Source organism: Delphinus delphis, chromosome Y, assembly GCF_949987515.2.
Source record: "Delphinus delphis chromosome Y, mDelDel1.2, whole genome shotgun sequence".
Taxonomy (NCBI): domain Eukaryota; kingdom Metazoa; phylum Chordata; class Mammalia; order Artiodactyla; family Delphinidae; genus Delphinus; species Delphinus delphis.
The window spans coordinates 1,814,471-1,829,929 of NC_082705.1; the positions used below are offsets into that span (position 1 = coordinate 1,814,471).

At 43.8% G+C, this 15,459-nt stretch overlaps 1 protein-coding gene across 1 annotated transcript in view; it reads left to right on the plus strand.

Moving 5' to 3' along the window:
• The window catches only part of LOC132419221 (H(+)/Cl(-) exchange transporter 4-like), a 153,602-nt gene that overhangs the window by 23,161 nt on the left and 114,982 nt on the right, over positions 1-15,459 (plus strand). The window contains 4 exon segments of the mRNA XM_060003212.1: positions 7,185-7,307; positions 12,367-12,573; positions 12,680-12,760; positions 13,732-14,277. Of these exon segments, the coding sequence (XP_059859195.1) occupies positions 7,185-7,307; positions 12,367-12,573; positions 12,680-12,760; positions 13,732-14,277 (957 nt within the window).

Consider the following 15,459-nt stretch of genomic DNA (forward strand, 5'->3'; position numbering starts at 1 on the left):
TGTCTAGGTTCCACATACATGCGTTAATATACGATATTTGTTTTTCTCTTTCTGACTTACTTCACTCTGTATGACAGTCTCTAGATCCATCCACATCATCCACATCTAAACATGACTCAATTTCGTTCCTTTTTATGGCTGAGTAATATTCCATTGTATTCTTTATCCATTTTTATGGCTGAGAAATATTTCATTGTATTCTTTATCCATTCTTTATCCATCTTCTTTATCCATTTGTCTGTCAGTGGGCATTTAGGTTGCTTCCATGACCTGGCTGTTGTAAATAGTGCTGCAATGAATACTGGGATGCATGTGTCTTTTTGAATTACGGCTTTCTCTGGGTATATGCCCAGTAGTGGGTTTGCTGGATCATATGGTAATTCTATTTTTAGTTTTTTAAGGAACCTCCATACTGTTCTCCATAGTGGCTGTATCAATTTACATTCCCACCAACAGTGCAAGAGGGTTCCCTTTTCTCCACACCGTCTCCAGCATTTGTTGTTTGTAGATTTTCTGATGATGCCCATTCTAACTCGTGTGAGGTGATACCTCATTGTAGTTTTGATTTGCATTTCTCTAATAATTAGTTATGTTGATCAGCTTTTCATGTGCCTCTTGGCCATCTGTATGTCTTCTTTGGAGAAATGTCTATTTAGGTCTTCCGCCCATTTTTGGATTGGGTTGTTTGTTTCTTTAATATTGAGCTGCATGAGCTGTTTATATATTTTGGAGATTAATCCTTTGTCCATTGATTCATTTGCAAATATTTTCTCCCATTCTGAGGGTTGTCTTTTCGTCTTGTTTATGGTTTCATTTGCTGTGCAAAAGCTTTTAAGTTTCATTAGGTCCCATTTGTTTATTTTTGTTTTTATTTCCATTACTCTAGGAGGTGGATCAAAAAAGATCTTGCTGTGATTTATGTCAAAGAGTGTTCTTCCTTTGTTTTCCTCTAAGAGTTTTATAGTGTCCAGTCTTAACATTTAGGTCTCGAATCTATTTTGAGTTTATTTTTATGTATGGTGTTAGGGAGTGTTCTAATTTCATTCTTTTACATGTAGCTGTCCAGTTTTCCCAGCACCACTTATTGAAGAGACTGTCTATTCTCCATTGTATATCTTTGCCTCCTTTGTCGTAGATTAGTTGACCATAGGTAGGTTTATCTCCGGGCTTCCTATCTTGTTCCATTGATCTGTGTTTCTGTTTTTGTGCCAGTACCATATTGTCTTGATTGCTGTAGTTTTTTAGTGTAGTCTGAAGTCAGGGAGTCTGATTCCTCCAGCTCCGTTTTTTTCTGTCAAGACTGCTTTGGCTATTCGGGGTCTTTTGTGTCTCCATACAAATTTTAAGATGATTTGTTCTAGTTCCGTAAAAAATGCCATTGGTAATTTGATAGGGATTGCATTGAATCTGTAGATGGCTTTGGGTAGTATGGTCATTTTCACAAAATTGATTCTTCCAATCCAAGAACATGATATATCTCTCCATCTGTTGGTATCATCTTTAGTTTCTTTCATCAGTGTCTTATAGTTTTCTTCATACAGGTCTTTTGTCTCCCTAGGTAGGTTTATTCCTAGGTATTTTATTCCTTTTGTTGCAGTGGTAAATGGGAGTGTTTCCTTAATTTCTCTTTCAGATTTTTTCATCATTCGTGTATAGGAATGCAAGAGATTTCTGTGCATTCATTTTGTATCTTGCAACTTTACCAAATTCATTGATTAGCTCTAGTAGTTTTCTGGTGACAGGTTTACATCTTCTTTTCCGATTTGTATTCCTTTTGTTTCTTTTTCTTCTCTGATTGCCATGGCTAGGACTTCCAAAACTATGTTGAATAAGAGTGGTGAGAATGTACATTCTTGTCTTGTTCCTGATCTTAGAGGAAATGCTTTCAGTGTTTCACCATTGAGAATGATGTTTGCTGTGGGTTTGTCATATATGGGCTTTATTATGTTGAGGTAGGTTCCCTCTATGCCCACTTTCTGGAGAGTTTTATCGTACATGGGCGTTGAATTTTGTCAAAAGCTTTTTCTGCATCTATTGAGATGATCATATGGTTTTTATTCTTCAATTTGTTAATACAGTGAATCACATTGATTGATTTGCGTATGTCGAAGAATCCTTGCATCCCTGGGATAAATCCCACTTGATCATGGTGTATGATCCTTTTAATGTGTTGTAAGATTCTATTTGCTAGTATTTTGTTGAGGATTTTTGCATCTATAGTCATCAGTGATATTGGCCTCTAATTTTCTTTTTTTGTAGTATCTTTGTCTGCGTTTGGTATCAGGGTGATGGTGGCCTCATAGAATGAGTTTGGGAGTGTTCCTTCCTCTGCAATTTTTTGGAAGAGTTTGAGAAGGATGGCTCTTCCCTAAATGTTTGACAGAATTCACCTGTGAAGCCATCTGGTCTTGGACTTTTGTTTGTTGGAAGGTTTTTAATCACAGTTTCAATGTCATTACTTGTGATTGGTATGTTCATATTTTCTATTTCTTCCTGGTTCAGTCTTGGAAGTTTATACCTTTGTAAGAATTTGTCCATTTCTTTCAGGTTTTCCATTTCATTGGCATAGAGTTGCTTTTAGTAGTCTCTTAGGATGCTTTGTATTTCTGCAGTGTCTGTTATAACTTCTCCTTTTTCATTTCTAAATTTATTGATTTGAGTCCTCTCCCTCTTTCTTGATGAGTCTGGCTAATGGTTTAGCAATTTTGTTTGTCTTCTCAAAGAACCAGCTTTTAGTTTTATTGACCTTTGCTATTGTGTTCTTTGTTTCTATTTCATTGATTTCTGCTCTGATCTTTATGATTTCTTTCCTTCTGCTAACTCTGGGTTTTGTTTGTTCTTCTTTCTCTAGTTCCCTTAGGTTTAACATTAGATTGTTTATTTGAGATGTTTCTTGTTTCTTGAGGTAGGCTTGTATAGCTATAAACTTCCCTCTTAGAACTGCTTTTGCTGCATCCCATAGGTTTTGGATCATCGTGTTTTCATTGTCATTTGTCTCTAGGTATTTTTTGATTTCCTCTTTGATTTCTTCAGTGATCTCTTGGTTATTTAGTAACGTCTTGTTTAGCATCCATGTATTTGTGTTTTTTACTTTTTTTCCCCTGTAATTCATTTCTAATCTCATAGCCTTGTGGTCAGAGAAGATGCTTGATATGATTTCAGTTTTCTTAAATTTACTGAGGCTTGATTTGTGACCCAAGATGTGATCTATTCTGGAGAATGTTTCATGCACACTTGAGAAGAAAGTGTAATCTGCTGTTTTGGGATGGAATGTCCTATAAATATCAATTAAATCTATCTGGTCTATTGTGTCATTTAAAGCTTCTCTTTCCTTATGTATTTTCTTTTTGGATGATCTGTCCATTGGTGTAAGTGAGATGTTAAAGTCTCCCACTATTATTGTGTTACTGTCGATTTGCTTTTTTATAGCTGTTAGCAGTTGCCTTATGTATTGAGGTACTCCTATGTTGGGTGCATATATATTTATAATTGTTATATCTTCTTCTTGGATTGATCCCTTGATCATTATGTAGTGGCCTTCCTTGTCTCTTGTAACATTCTTTATTTTAAAGTCTATTTTATCTGATATGAGTATTCCTACTCCAGCTTTCTTTTGATTTCCATTGGCATGGAATATCTTTCTCCATCCCCTCACTTTCAGTCTGAATGTGTCCCTAGGTCTGAAGTGCGTCTCTTGTAGACAGCATGTAGATGGGTCTTGTTTTTTGTATCCATTCAGCAAGCCTGTGTCTTTTGGTTGGAGCATTTCATCCATTCACGTTTAAGGTAATTATGGATATGTATGTTCCTATGACCATTTTCTTAATTGTTTTGGGTTTGTTTTTGTAGGTCCTTTTCTCTCTTGTGTTTCCCACTTAGAGAAGTTCCTTTAGCATTTGTTGTAGAGCTGGTTTGGTGATGCTGAATTCTCTTAGCTTTTGCTTGCCTATAAAGCTTTTGATTTCTCCATCAAATCTGAATGAGATCCTTGGTGGGTAGAGTAATCTTGGTTGTAGGTTCTTCCTTTTCATCACTTTAAGTATATCATGCCACTCCCTTCTGGCTTGTAGAGTTTCTGCTGAGAAATCAGCTGTTCACCTTATGGGAGTTCCCTTGTATGTTATTTTTCCTTTTTCCCTTACTGCTTTCAATAATTTTTCTTTGTCTTTAATTTTTCCAATTTGATTACGCTGTGTCTTGGTGTGTTTCCCCTTGGGTTTATCCTGAATGGGACTCACTGCGCTTCCTGGACTTGGGTGGCTATTTCCTTTACCATGTTAGGGAAGTTTCAACTATAATCTATTCAAATATTTTCTCTGGTCCTTTCTCTCTCTCTTCTACTTCTAGGATCCCTATAATGCTAATGTTGTTGTGTTTAATGTTGTCCCAGAGGTCTCTTAGGCTGTCTTCATTTCTTTTCATTCTGTTTTCTTTATTCTGTTCCGCAGCAATGACTTCCACCATTCCTGTCTTCCAGGTCACTTATCCATTCTTCTGCTTCAGTTATTCTGCTATTAATTCCCTGTAGTGTATTTTTCATTTTAGTTATTGTGTTGTTCATCTCTGTTTGTTTGTTCTTTAATTCTTCTAGGTCTTTTTTAAACATTTCTTGCATCTTCTCGATCTTTGCCTCCATTCTTTTTCCAAGGTCCTGGATCATCTTCACTATCATTATTCTGAATTATTTTTCTGGAAGGTTGCCTATCTCTACTTCATTTAGTTGTTTTTCTGGGGTTTTATTTTGTTCCTTCATCTGGTACATAGGCCTCTGCCTTTTCATCTTGTCTGTCTTTCTGTGAATGTCTAGAACATTGTCATCGCCCCCAAAGAATCCTTTTTGGATCGGCAGTCACTCCCCATTTCCCCACGTCCGCCAGCCCTAGGCAACCACGAATCCACTTTCTTGTCTCTGCAGATTTCCCTGTTCTGGACATTTCATGTAAATGGAATCATACAATCAATCAGTGGACTTTTGTGTCTGGCTTCATTCACTTAGCGTAATGTCTTCCAGATTCGTTCATGTCATACCATAGATTGGTACTTTATTCCTTTTCATGGCCAAATAACATTCCATTGTCTGGATAGAGCACATTTCATTTCTCCACTCATCAGCTGAGTAACATGAGTTGCTTCCACTTTTGGGCTATTATGAATGATTTTGCTTTGAACGTTTGTCTACAGGTTTTTGTGTGGACATATGTTTTCATTTCTTTTGGGTAGATACCTAGGAGGGGAATTGCTGGGTCACATGGCAACTCTATATTTAACCTTCTGAGGAGCTGCCAGACTCTCTTCCAGAGTGGCTGCACCACTTGAGACTCCAGCAGCAGTGTATGTGGGTTCCAGTTTCCCCACATCCTCACCGACCCCAGTTGTTATCTGGTTTGGATTATAGCCCTCCTAACAGGTGTGAAGTGCTGGCTCATTGTGGATTAAGTTACCATCTTCCAGTGCATCTTAGGAGCACGTTACAGAGGATGTTTGTGGGCCTTCTGTGATGGGAATATCCCAGGCCCAGGGGATGTAGCAGTGAAGCACAGACCTGTTGCTTGCCTTCATGGCACTCCAAGCTTCAGATCCACATACACATCTTAGCTGGGGAAAAGGGTTAGTTTCTAACCGAATTCAGTGGTTACCACAATGACTGTGGGTCATCGACAGATCAGAAGCCCAGGTGAGGGGGAGTTAGGTTGGAACGATTCACATTAGGGGCAATGTGAGGACCATTCAAGCTAGAAGTGTTCTTGGAAGATAGATGTGATCCCTTTATTCTCCTCTTCCCTCTCCTGCTCTCTTGCCCGATTGACTTAATGCAGCTGAAGACATTTGGAATGCACTTTGGCATTTGCTAAAGCTCTTTCTCAGTGGAGTTGAAAATTAATTCCTTCAAATCTCAGAAGTAGACCGGGATCTTGAAATCTCATACGTTCTCAGTGCTCTCCATTACTTCCAAAAATAAATTCTCTACTTGAGTTGATGGAGGTGGGCAGGCAGAATTGGCTGGGCGCCATGTTTGATTTCTTCTCTCCTAATTTGGGGGGAAACATGGCCGTCTAGCTTTTCAGCCATTTCTAAGATTTATACTTTGATTCAAAGAATTACTGTTATCAAGGGTGAGACGTTATTTTTAGTCTCAAAAAAGTCCATTTTTCGGGCTTCCCTGGTGGCGCAGTGGTTGAGAGTCCACCTGCCGATGCGGGGGACACTGGTTCGTGCCCCGGTCCGGGAAGATTCCACATGCCGCGGTGCGGCTGGGCCCGTGAGCCATGGCTGCTGAGCCTGCTCGTCCGGAGCCTGGGCTCCGCAATGGGAGAGGCCACAACAGTGAGAGGCCCGCATACTGCAAAAAAAAAAAAAAGTCCATTTTTCACTAGGTGAAATGTATTCCTCGGTCTGATTTCTCACCACATAGGGTGTGAATATCTGTGATTGTTAAGGCTAGAGCCGTCTCCTGGAGCGTGTTTTTGCGTTTTACAGGCACACGTGTAGCCGTGCCCACAGCCTGGCTTGTAGGTGCCCTCACTTTCCCTCTCCATCACGTGTGGCATCCAGATGGTGGCAAGAAGCTGAGGCCTGGAGAATTGTGGTCTCTGCCCACAGACCAGGTCCTCAGCCTCAGAGACCCCAGACTGTGTATTTGGTTCAGAAAATGTTCCCCACACATCAGATAATTTGAACTATTGGGGCGGTGCCTGAGACTCTGCATTTCCAGCCCACGCCCAGGTCCAGGGACCACATCTGGGTAGCAGTATTCTGAAATGCAGTTCCCACACTTCCTCACTGGCAGGGCAGCTGCGTGCTGCGGCACGGATGTGGCCTTCATGAAAGCAAAGAGGCTGATCCACCATACACGAGACCAAACAAACCTTCCCGGGGCTCGAAGGCAGAAATTTCTCTTACACCTTTCATTAACTTGAGGGCCCGGAGCTATTAAAACCAAGCCTCATTCACAGTTTCTATGACTGCTGAGATCTCACCTGGTAGAAGGTGTGTGTACACAGCTCCCGGAGAAGCAGCCAGCGCTGTGTGTGTGAACCGACTGTAGCAATAGCAGCAGCTGATAAAGCCAACCCTGCCTCTTCGCTGACACAGGACCCGGAGAGAAGCTGCCTGGCGGAGGGGCAGGTGCGTCGCTCGGTTCTGCGGTGGCTCACGTGTTCTTTCTTGTTCTGTGTCTCGTTTATGGTGCCAGCGCTTACATTCTGAATTACCTAATGTACATCCTGTGGGCGTTGCTGTTTGCGTTTTTGGCCGTCTCCCTGGTACGAGTATTTGCACCATACGCCTGTGGCTCTGGTATACCCGAGGTGAGTGGGGGCTGAATGAATTTCTTTTGTGCCAATAATAAGAATAGCAAATGCTTATGTGGCACTTCTGTGCTAAGCACGGTTCCAAGCATTGGACATCTGTTCACTCATTTAGTCCTCACAGGGAACCTATGAGGTAGGTACTGTTATTCTTCATTTGACGGTTGGGGAAACTGAAGCACAGAGAGGTTAAGTAACTTGCCCAAGGTCACTAAGCCGGTGAGCTGGGAGTCGAATCCAGCTGTCTGGCTTTATGCTCTGTTGCTTCTCAGATGCTTAAATTCTTGTCTTTACAAACCAGGCATAACCCTTAAAGCCTGTGGAGTCAGAGTCCGTTAACCACACACACAAACGTGGCACTCTAGTAACTCATAAGTGCGTCTATGATGGAATGTGAAAGAGGACAACGGTGGAGGTTTACTGCTCAGAAAGCTTACTGATGAGTAGACTCCCTCACCTCGTTTTGCTCTTCTGGTGACAGGGTAATAGCAATCTTTAAAAAATGAATTCCACGTTCAGTACATGTGCCGTGAATGCACCCTTGTGGGTTCAGAGTTCTTCTAAATATTTTTCAGCACTTTCTTATAACCAGAGTATGATGGAAGTGACCTCATCGATCAGGAGGAATGCCCAAGAGCAAACTTCAGACCAAGGAGATCTGCTGGGTTAGAATAACGATGCTTGAGCAAATTCCCGAAAAGCCCACATAGTAAAACTTTTAGCCAGAAATCATTTTAAAAGCTCTTAGGTGATCATTCTAATCATTGCTGTTCCATTCTCCTTCAAGTCGGTGCTTCAGCAGCGCCCGTAGACGGCGGAGATGCCGAGTCGATAAAGATGTGAGCGGTCATGGCAGTGCACCCACACTCTTTGGTGGTGTCGCCAGCACCGCCGCTGGTCTGGGCAGTTCATGCAAAGGGCTGGGGTAATTAAAGGATCATCGAAAGGAAAGCTCAACATTGTCTTGATCCAGGAAAAGATTAAAAAAAAAAAAGACTATTTCATGCTGAACTTTGGATGGTTTATATGAGCGTGTTGCTGCAGGAGCCTGAAAAATAAGCTGCAATACCATCCTGTTTCCTCGGTACAGCCACTGCTGCTCTAAGGCACCATACGCATTCCTAAAAATCACAAAACTGCATCATCAAAACCACAGAGCTTGTGGGGAAGATGGGGCGAGGGGCACAGCACTCAGAAACTTCACTGGTGACACATGAAAAAGACGGGAACCTCATAAAAGCAGTAGCAGAGTTAGACACACGTTAAATGGTTAAGAAATGTGTGAATACTCCCCTAGTACATGCGTGAGCTGGGAGTCGTCTGAGACGTGTGCCTGTGTGCATTTTGTGTAGCCCTGCACGGCTCGATTCGCAGCTGCAGTTTTCCGCCTTGTGTTTCTCCCAGATGAAATTGTGCAGAAACAGATGCGAAATTGGCATTATGCTCAAGTTCTGCCCTGACGCATGAATGACACTGGAACAAATTTGGGTTTTGCAAACAAGTGTTCAGGCAGAACTGACTGCGTTTTATTGGATATTGAAGATCGAAGGCACCTGGGACACTAAAAAGAACAGATTACTGTTGGCATCTTGGTTTCTGATCGCAATGCCCAACAGCAGGCGCTTTTCGACTCAAGCCGCCTATCAAAATAAGGAGATGGCCAGTGGGGAACTGGTGGGGAATTTAAAGCAGCAATAAAAGATGTGGGGGCAATCCCATCTTCCCTTTCCAAGAACCAGAGATGCGTGGCTTAGCTCACAGACAGACAGGGAACTCTATCTGGGAGGGGCTGGCTGGACCTGGTCTTTGTCCAAAGCGGGCATCTTTATTTGTGACAGCTGAACTCAAAAGGAATAAACTACTGAGTTGAGCATTGTTTCCCGTGTGACAAAGCACAAGGAACACACTGATGTGGATAAAACTCATAAAAGCGGTATCAAGTGAAAAAAGTAAGTTGCAGAAGAATATCTAAACAAAGTATGAATCTATTTATGTAGAGTCCCTAAAACAGCCAAAATGAAACAAGCATACTGTATAGTGATATACATATGTGCTAAAGCTATAAAGAAAGGCAAGGGAATGATTGGAGGCGGGAGGAGGAAGGTTCCACTGAGGAAGCAAACAGGGCTTTCAAAGGTACCTGCTCTTCTGTCCTAAACTTGGTAGTGGGTACATGAACATGCTTTCAGCCGTATATAATATGTAACAGGTTCATGTCTCTATTTATAAAAGAGTTCACAATAATCTTTTCAAGTACCAGGAGCCCAATGGAGATTTCATAATTAAGCTTTGGTTATTATGACTCAGTAGTAGAAAATTTTCCCTATTATTATAGTAGAGCTTGAAATTCCTAACCTAAGGGTGCAATACCTACCCCAGTTCTTGGAGGAGAGGGGCAGAGTGAAAAATAAGTGCAAATAAGTAGTTCCTGGATATAAAGGATGTCCTTCCAGTTAAAACCCAACAGACCATGCAAACAGCTCTACTCAGTTTGAGATACAGGGCTATTCTTCACTTCAGGAAAGATACTAAATGAGATAGAAAATACACTTCCCATCGTAGGAGGTGATCTGCTGTAAGCTGTTCCTGGTGTGCAGTGTCTGAACAAACTTTGAAGGCAGTGCACTTCTACACAGTTTAAAAATCACGCATCCTTTATAATGTTTGCTTCTGAAACATTTAGATTACTTTGGATGACAACGTTACTGACCAGGGTTCTTGACCTCCTTAATCAATAGAATGTGATCAGAGGCCAGGCAAGAAATTCAGGCAAGGCTTTATTGGGGCCAGAGCTGCAGCAGGGGGGGAGGGAGAACCAGTAACATGTGCCCTTGCTGGCTTACTTGCTGGGGGGCAGGGCGAGCTGGTTCCTGATATGCGGTGAGGGGAGGGGTGTGTCCAGGGGTCCGGCCGGAGGGGAGGCTTAGGGGGTCTGCCCACCCCTTTGGTGGTGTTGAGTGCAGCGGGCATGCGTAGTGCCCTGCTTTTGCTCCTGGCTCTTCAGAAGTGGCAGTGGGGCTTTTTGGTCTCTTTGTATCTTGTTGTCCAGAATTTGCCCCAACCGGGCATGCATGCAGTTACTTTTAGTCCCTTATAATTTCTCTGTATTTTGTTGCTAGATGTTTGTCCAGGTACAAGCATTGCAGCACTGCAGCAAAGGGTCCCAGGTCCCAGCCAGTGTCAAAAATTCCTTTGAAACATTAAAAAAACCCCACAAATTTAGAGACCATTTCTTTTCTGTGTAATAAATGGTCTTGTATTAGCTCTATAAAGCACATTTAAAAGTCCACACTAGTTCTTGGGCTTCAGAACTTAGAACGAACTGGGCAAGGATGACTCTACTACTGTCTGCTTCATTCATAGAACCACTGTGGACCGTATAAGAAATCACGTCCTCCTACGGACTTGCCTGGTGGCACAGTGGTTAAGAATCTACCTGCCAGGGGCTTCCCTGGAGGCGCAGTGGTTGAGAGTCCGCCTGCCTGTGCAGGGGACACGGGTTTGAGCCCTGGTCCGGGAAGATCCTACATGCCGTGGAGCAACTAAGCCCGTGCATCACAACTACTGAGCCTGCACTCTAGAGCCCGCGAGCCACAACTACTGAGCCCATGTGCCACAACTACTGAAACCCATGCGCCTAGAACCCATGCTCCGCAACAAGAGACGCCACTGCAATGAGAAGCCCGCGCACTGCAACAAAGACTAGCCCCCGCTCACTGCAACTAGAGAAAGCCCGCACGCAGCAACGAAGACCCAATGCAGCCAAATAAATAAAAAGAAGGAAAAAAAAGTAATCATACCCTCCTAGAACTTACTTTGAGTTGATGTTTCAGTTCTATACAATGTGAACTCTCTCACAAATATTTGCCAGAGAGGTTTTAAAGTTACCACCATCAAGTCACAAATGTGCTGCAATACATCGCCCTAAAGCCCTGCTTGATTCAGTCTCTGTTGATCCAAATTAAAGCAAGCGATTGGATTTTGGCATCTACTGGGAATGAGTTTGCCTTCTTTAGTCCCTAGTTTGATCATGACAATTTTATAAAGTCATTTTAGAGAATTACAAAATACCTCTTACATTGTTCAATTCACCACATGTCATGGCTGGCAAAGGCTCAGGTAATTTAGAAGCTTGTAATTTTCTAAATGGTGTTACGCTCTTCAGCTGTACTCTGGGGTCCAAATCCACATTAACTAACTGACAAAAAATTATAGATAATTTTATTCTAGGCAACACAAAAGGGCAGGATAGTGGCAGGCATACTAAAACGTCCCTTAAGTAAAGGGATCTGAGATCCCCAGAGCACAGGCTCAAATAGGCCCACTAGCACTAGTTAAAGACCAGTTTAACCACTGCTAGTTTGTCTGCCTTTAGTTAAAGGCTAGTTCAAGAAATACCATCTGATTGTAGAGCTGGAAGCCCTCACTTGTGTTCTCTAGGAAGGATCTTAGTGAGTTCTTTCGAACGGATGCCTACACGCTCGCTCACTGTTGGTCTTTGTCCTTGAATTAAGAAACAGATCTCTATCAAGATCTCTGTCTTGTGCCATACACAACAGGCCGTCGGCTGGATTTGGCCCGTGGGCCATAGTTTGCCGACCCTGATCTAAAGTTCAATTGATACTTTGTTGTATTTGCTTTGTCACATATCCAGCCATCTTTCAGTAGTGAGAAATTAACAGTTAAAATCAATAGATACAGAACAGTTAAAATCAATTTTCAACACAACAGAGGGTAAAATGCACAGGATAAATGCCATAAATAAAATGAGACTGATAATTACTTACTCAGTCCTCGTTATGATCTCTCATTACTCTCGGAATTATTAAGATTTACTATGCATTGAAATTGTTTCAGGGTTCCATTAATATATAAAATTAGGCGTTAATATAAATTCTCAATATAAAATTGTAGCTAAATTAACAACTAAAGCAGCCTGTCCTCCATATGATTAGTGAATCTCAGTTTGAAAGATGCTTCTCAGAGGAGGGAGAGGTTACTTTCCTAGCCGTGGCGCTGAAGCGGCTCACTCCCTATCGTTCTCCATCCTGTGTTTCAGATAAAGACCATCTTGAGTGGCTTCATCATCAGGGGCTACTTGGGCAAGTGGACCCTGCTGATCAAGACTGTCACCCTGGTGCTGGTGGTGTCCTCGGGCCTGAGCCTTGGCAAGGAAGGGCCGCTGGTGCACGTGGCATGCTGCTGTGGCAACTTCTTCAGCAGCCTCTTCTCCAAGTACAGCAAGAACGAGGGCAAGAGGCGCGAGGTGAGCAGGTGCAGGATGAAGCGCCCTCCCACCCTCTCCGGGCTCACCAGTACCCGCTGATTTGCCGGAAAGGCCTCGGGCTGACGGGGAGCTCTTTGCTTCGCAGGTGCTGTCAGCTGCGGCCGCTGCTGGGGTCTCTGTCGCCTTTGGTGCTCCGATCGGGGGTGTGCTTTTCAGTCTGGAAGAGGTGAGCGTGGGCTCTGGAGGGCCCCGTGGTTCTGAGCGCCGAGGAACACATGGGGGTTCGGGGCAGCAGGAGGCTTCCCTCTCTAGCCCTCTGAGGACTAGATGCGAAGGAGGATTGAGAGATTCCTGCAGCTCATTAAGGAGCCGCAGTGTTCGCCATGAAATACGTGTTTTCGAGTCCTGTTGAAAACTTGCCAGTGTGATTTCTGGGGGAGATTTGCAGTCTCCTCTCTCGTTTTCATAAACAACACAATGAAGCATTTTTATGTTTTGCAACGCAAATGGATCTAGTCCAGCAGTTGGCCCACGTTGTCTGTAAAGGGCCAGGTAGCAAATATTTTAGGCTTTGCGGGTCTCAGGGCTCGGTCGCAACCACTGGGCTCTGCCCTTGTAGCGTGGAAGGCGCCGCAGACAACACGTGCGTGCGCGGCGTGGCTGCCTTCCCACAAGACCTTCCCTATGGATGCTGAAGTTTGGATTTTATATCATTACCACTTGTCACTAAGTCTTGTTCTTTTGAATATTTCACATGTCACAAAATAATTCTCTCTTCCCCACCCATTTAAAAATGTACAAACCGTTCTTAACTCACGTGCCCTCCAGGTACGTTTGCTGGGCCGGGGGTTTCAACCCATGATCTGTTGTCTGGAGAATCAAATCAGAGGTTTCTTTTCTTTTAGGAGGGTCTCTGTGCCATAAACAGAATTATGATGAAGTGTTCTCATTTCTCTTAAAAAATAGCTCAAACACACCTTGACTAGCATCCGTTCCAATTTTAGACATAGAGTCCTTTAAATATCTTTGTTAGTGCATTTGGGCCATACTTACACCTAGGTTGAGGAAGTGCCCATCTTTGGTCTTGAGTGTGACTTTGTGGCCTATGCCAGCAGGTGGCTGCTGATCAGGGGCTGGGGCTCAGGGCAGCTCTTTCTTCCGCCAGTCTCTGATTTTCCACCTGTTCGTTGGTCGCAGGTCAGCTACTACTTTCTCTTAAAGACCTTGTGGCGGTCCTTTTTTGCGGCCCTGGTGGCAGCCTTCACGCTGCGATCCATCGATCCCTTTGGGAACAGCCGCCTTGTCCTCTTTTACGTGGAGTATTACACGCCCTAGTACATGGCCGAGCTCTTCCCCTTTATCCTGCTTGGGGTCTTCAGGGGCTTGTGGGGAACCCTCTTCATCTGCTGCAACATCGCCTGGTGCAGGAGGCGCAAAACCACCAAGCTGGGGAAGTACCCGGTGCTAGAGGTCATCGCGGTGACCGCCATCACTGCCATCGTCGCCTACCCCAGCCCCTACACGCGCCGCAGCACGAGCGAGCTCATATCCGAGCTCTTCAATGACTGCGGGGCCCTCGAGTCCTCCCAGCTCTGTGACTACATCAATGACCCCAACATGACGTGGCCCGTGGATGACATCCCCGACCGCCCGGCCGGGGTCAGGGTTTACACGGCCATGTGGCAGCTGGCTCTGGCGCTGATCTTCAAAATCATCAATACCATATTTACCTTTGGCATGAAGGTAAGTGAAGTGGAGGGAAGGTGTCAGGGGAGGGAGGCAACCTCTATCCTTCTGGGGATAGCACCCTAGTCCCCAGAATAAGATTGTGACGAGGGGAAAAGGGGAGGTGACCTTTACTGAACGTTCTCATGCGCAGGGCACTTGACATTCTTTTAATCAACAAGAAACAACGCTTTTGATAAACAGCAAGCCTATGGAATAGAGATTTATAACCCCATTTTACAAGTGAAGAAGCTAAGGCTTGGAGTATATCATTCATATGGAGACGTGTACAGCTTGATGAATTCTCACAAAACATACACACTTGTGTGACCAGCACCCAGGGTCAGGAGCAGAACACTGGGAACCCCCCAGAACCCCCTTGTATTCCATGACTGTTGCTTTTTGTGGTATTCTTACGAATTAAAAAAAAAAAAAAGTCTAGGCACTTCCCTGGTGGTCCAGTGGTTGAGAATCCGCCTTCCAATACAGGCGACATGGGTTCAATCTCTAGTGGTAACTAAGATTCCACATGCCGAGGGGCAACTAAGCCCGCCTGCCACAGACTACAGAGCCCACGCGATCTGGAGCCCCCATGCCACAACTAGAGAGAAGCCTGCGCGCAGCAACGAAAGATCCTGCGAACCGCAACTGAGACCCGACACAGCCAAAATACATAAATAAATAAATAAAAATAAATACTAAAAAAAGTCTGAGAAGCTGTGCACTTGGGTGCAGTGGTCAAACACAAACCTGAATTTTTGCCTTAAGGACAAGGAAGGATGAACGTTATTAAACAGGTGACTGTCTCTGATGCAAAGGGATTTATTTTCTTCTGGTGCCTGCTGGGAGAAGCCTGCTTTGAAGGTACAGGGGATTAAATGATGGGGGGATAAAGGTTGCTGAGAAAGGAACAATTTCCTCAGGAATGTCTCACACTCTGGAAATCACACCCCAGGATCCAAACTTAACTTGAATTTGGGTAAAGATCCACTTGCATCCTCAGGTTGATGACAGCTGGGGGGCGGGGGTGGGGTAGGGGTGACGTAAATGCAGCTCCCGGTCAGGATCGGCGGTCACATGCAGTCTCCACAAACAGAGTCAAGTCTGTTCTGTAGCACATGTCTGATCACTAGAGGAATGAACATGTTTTTCACACAGCAAATATAAAACACGCTATCACCAAGGCCTTTCAGTTTCAAT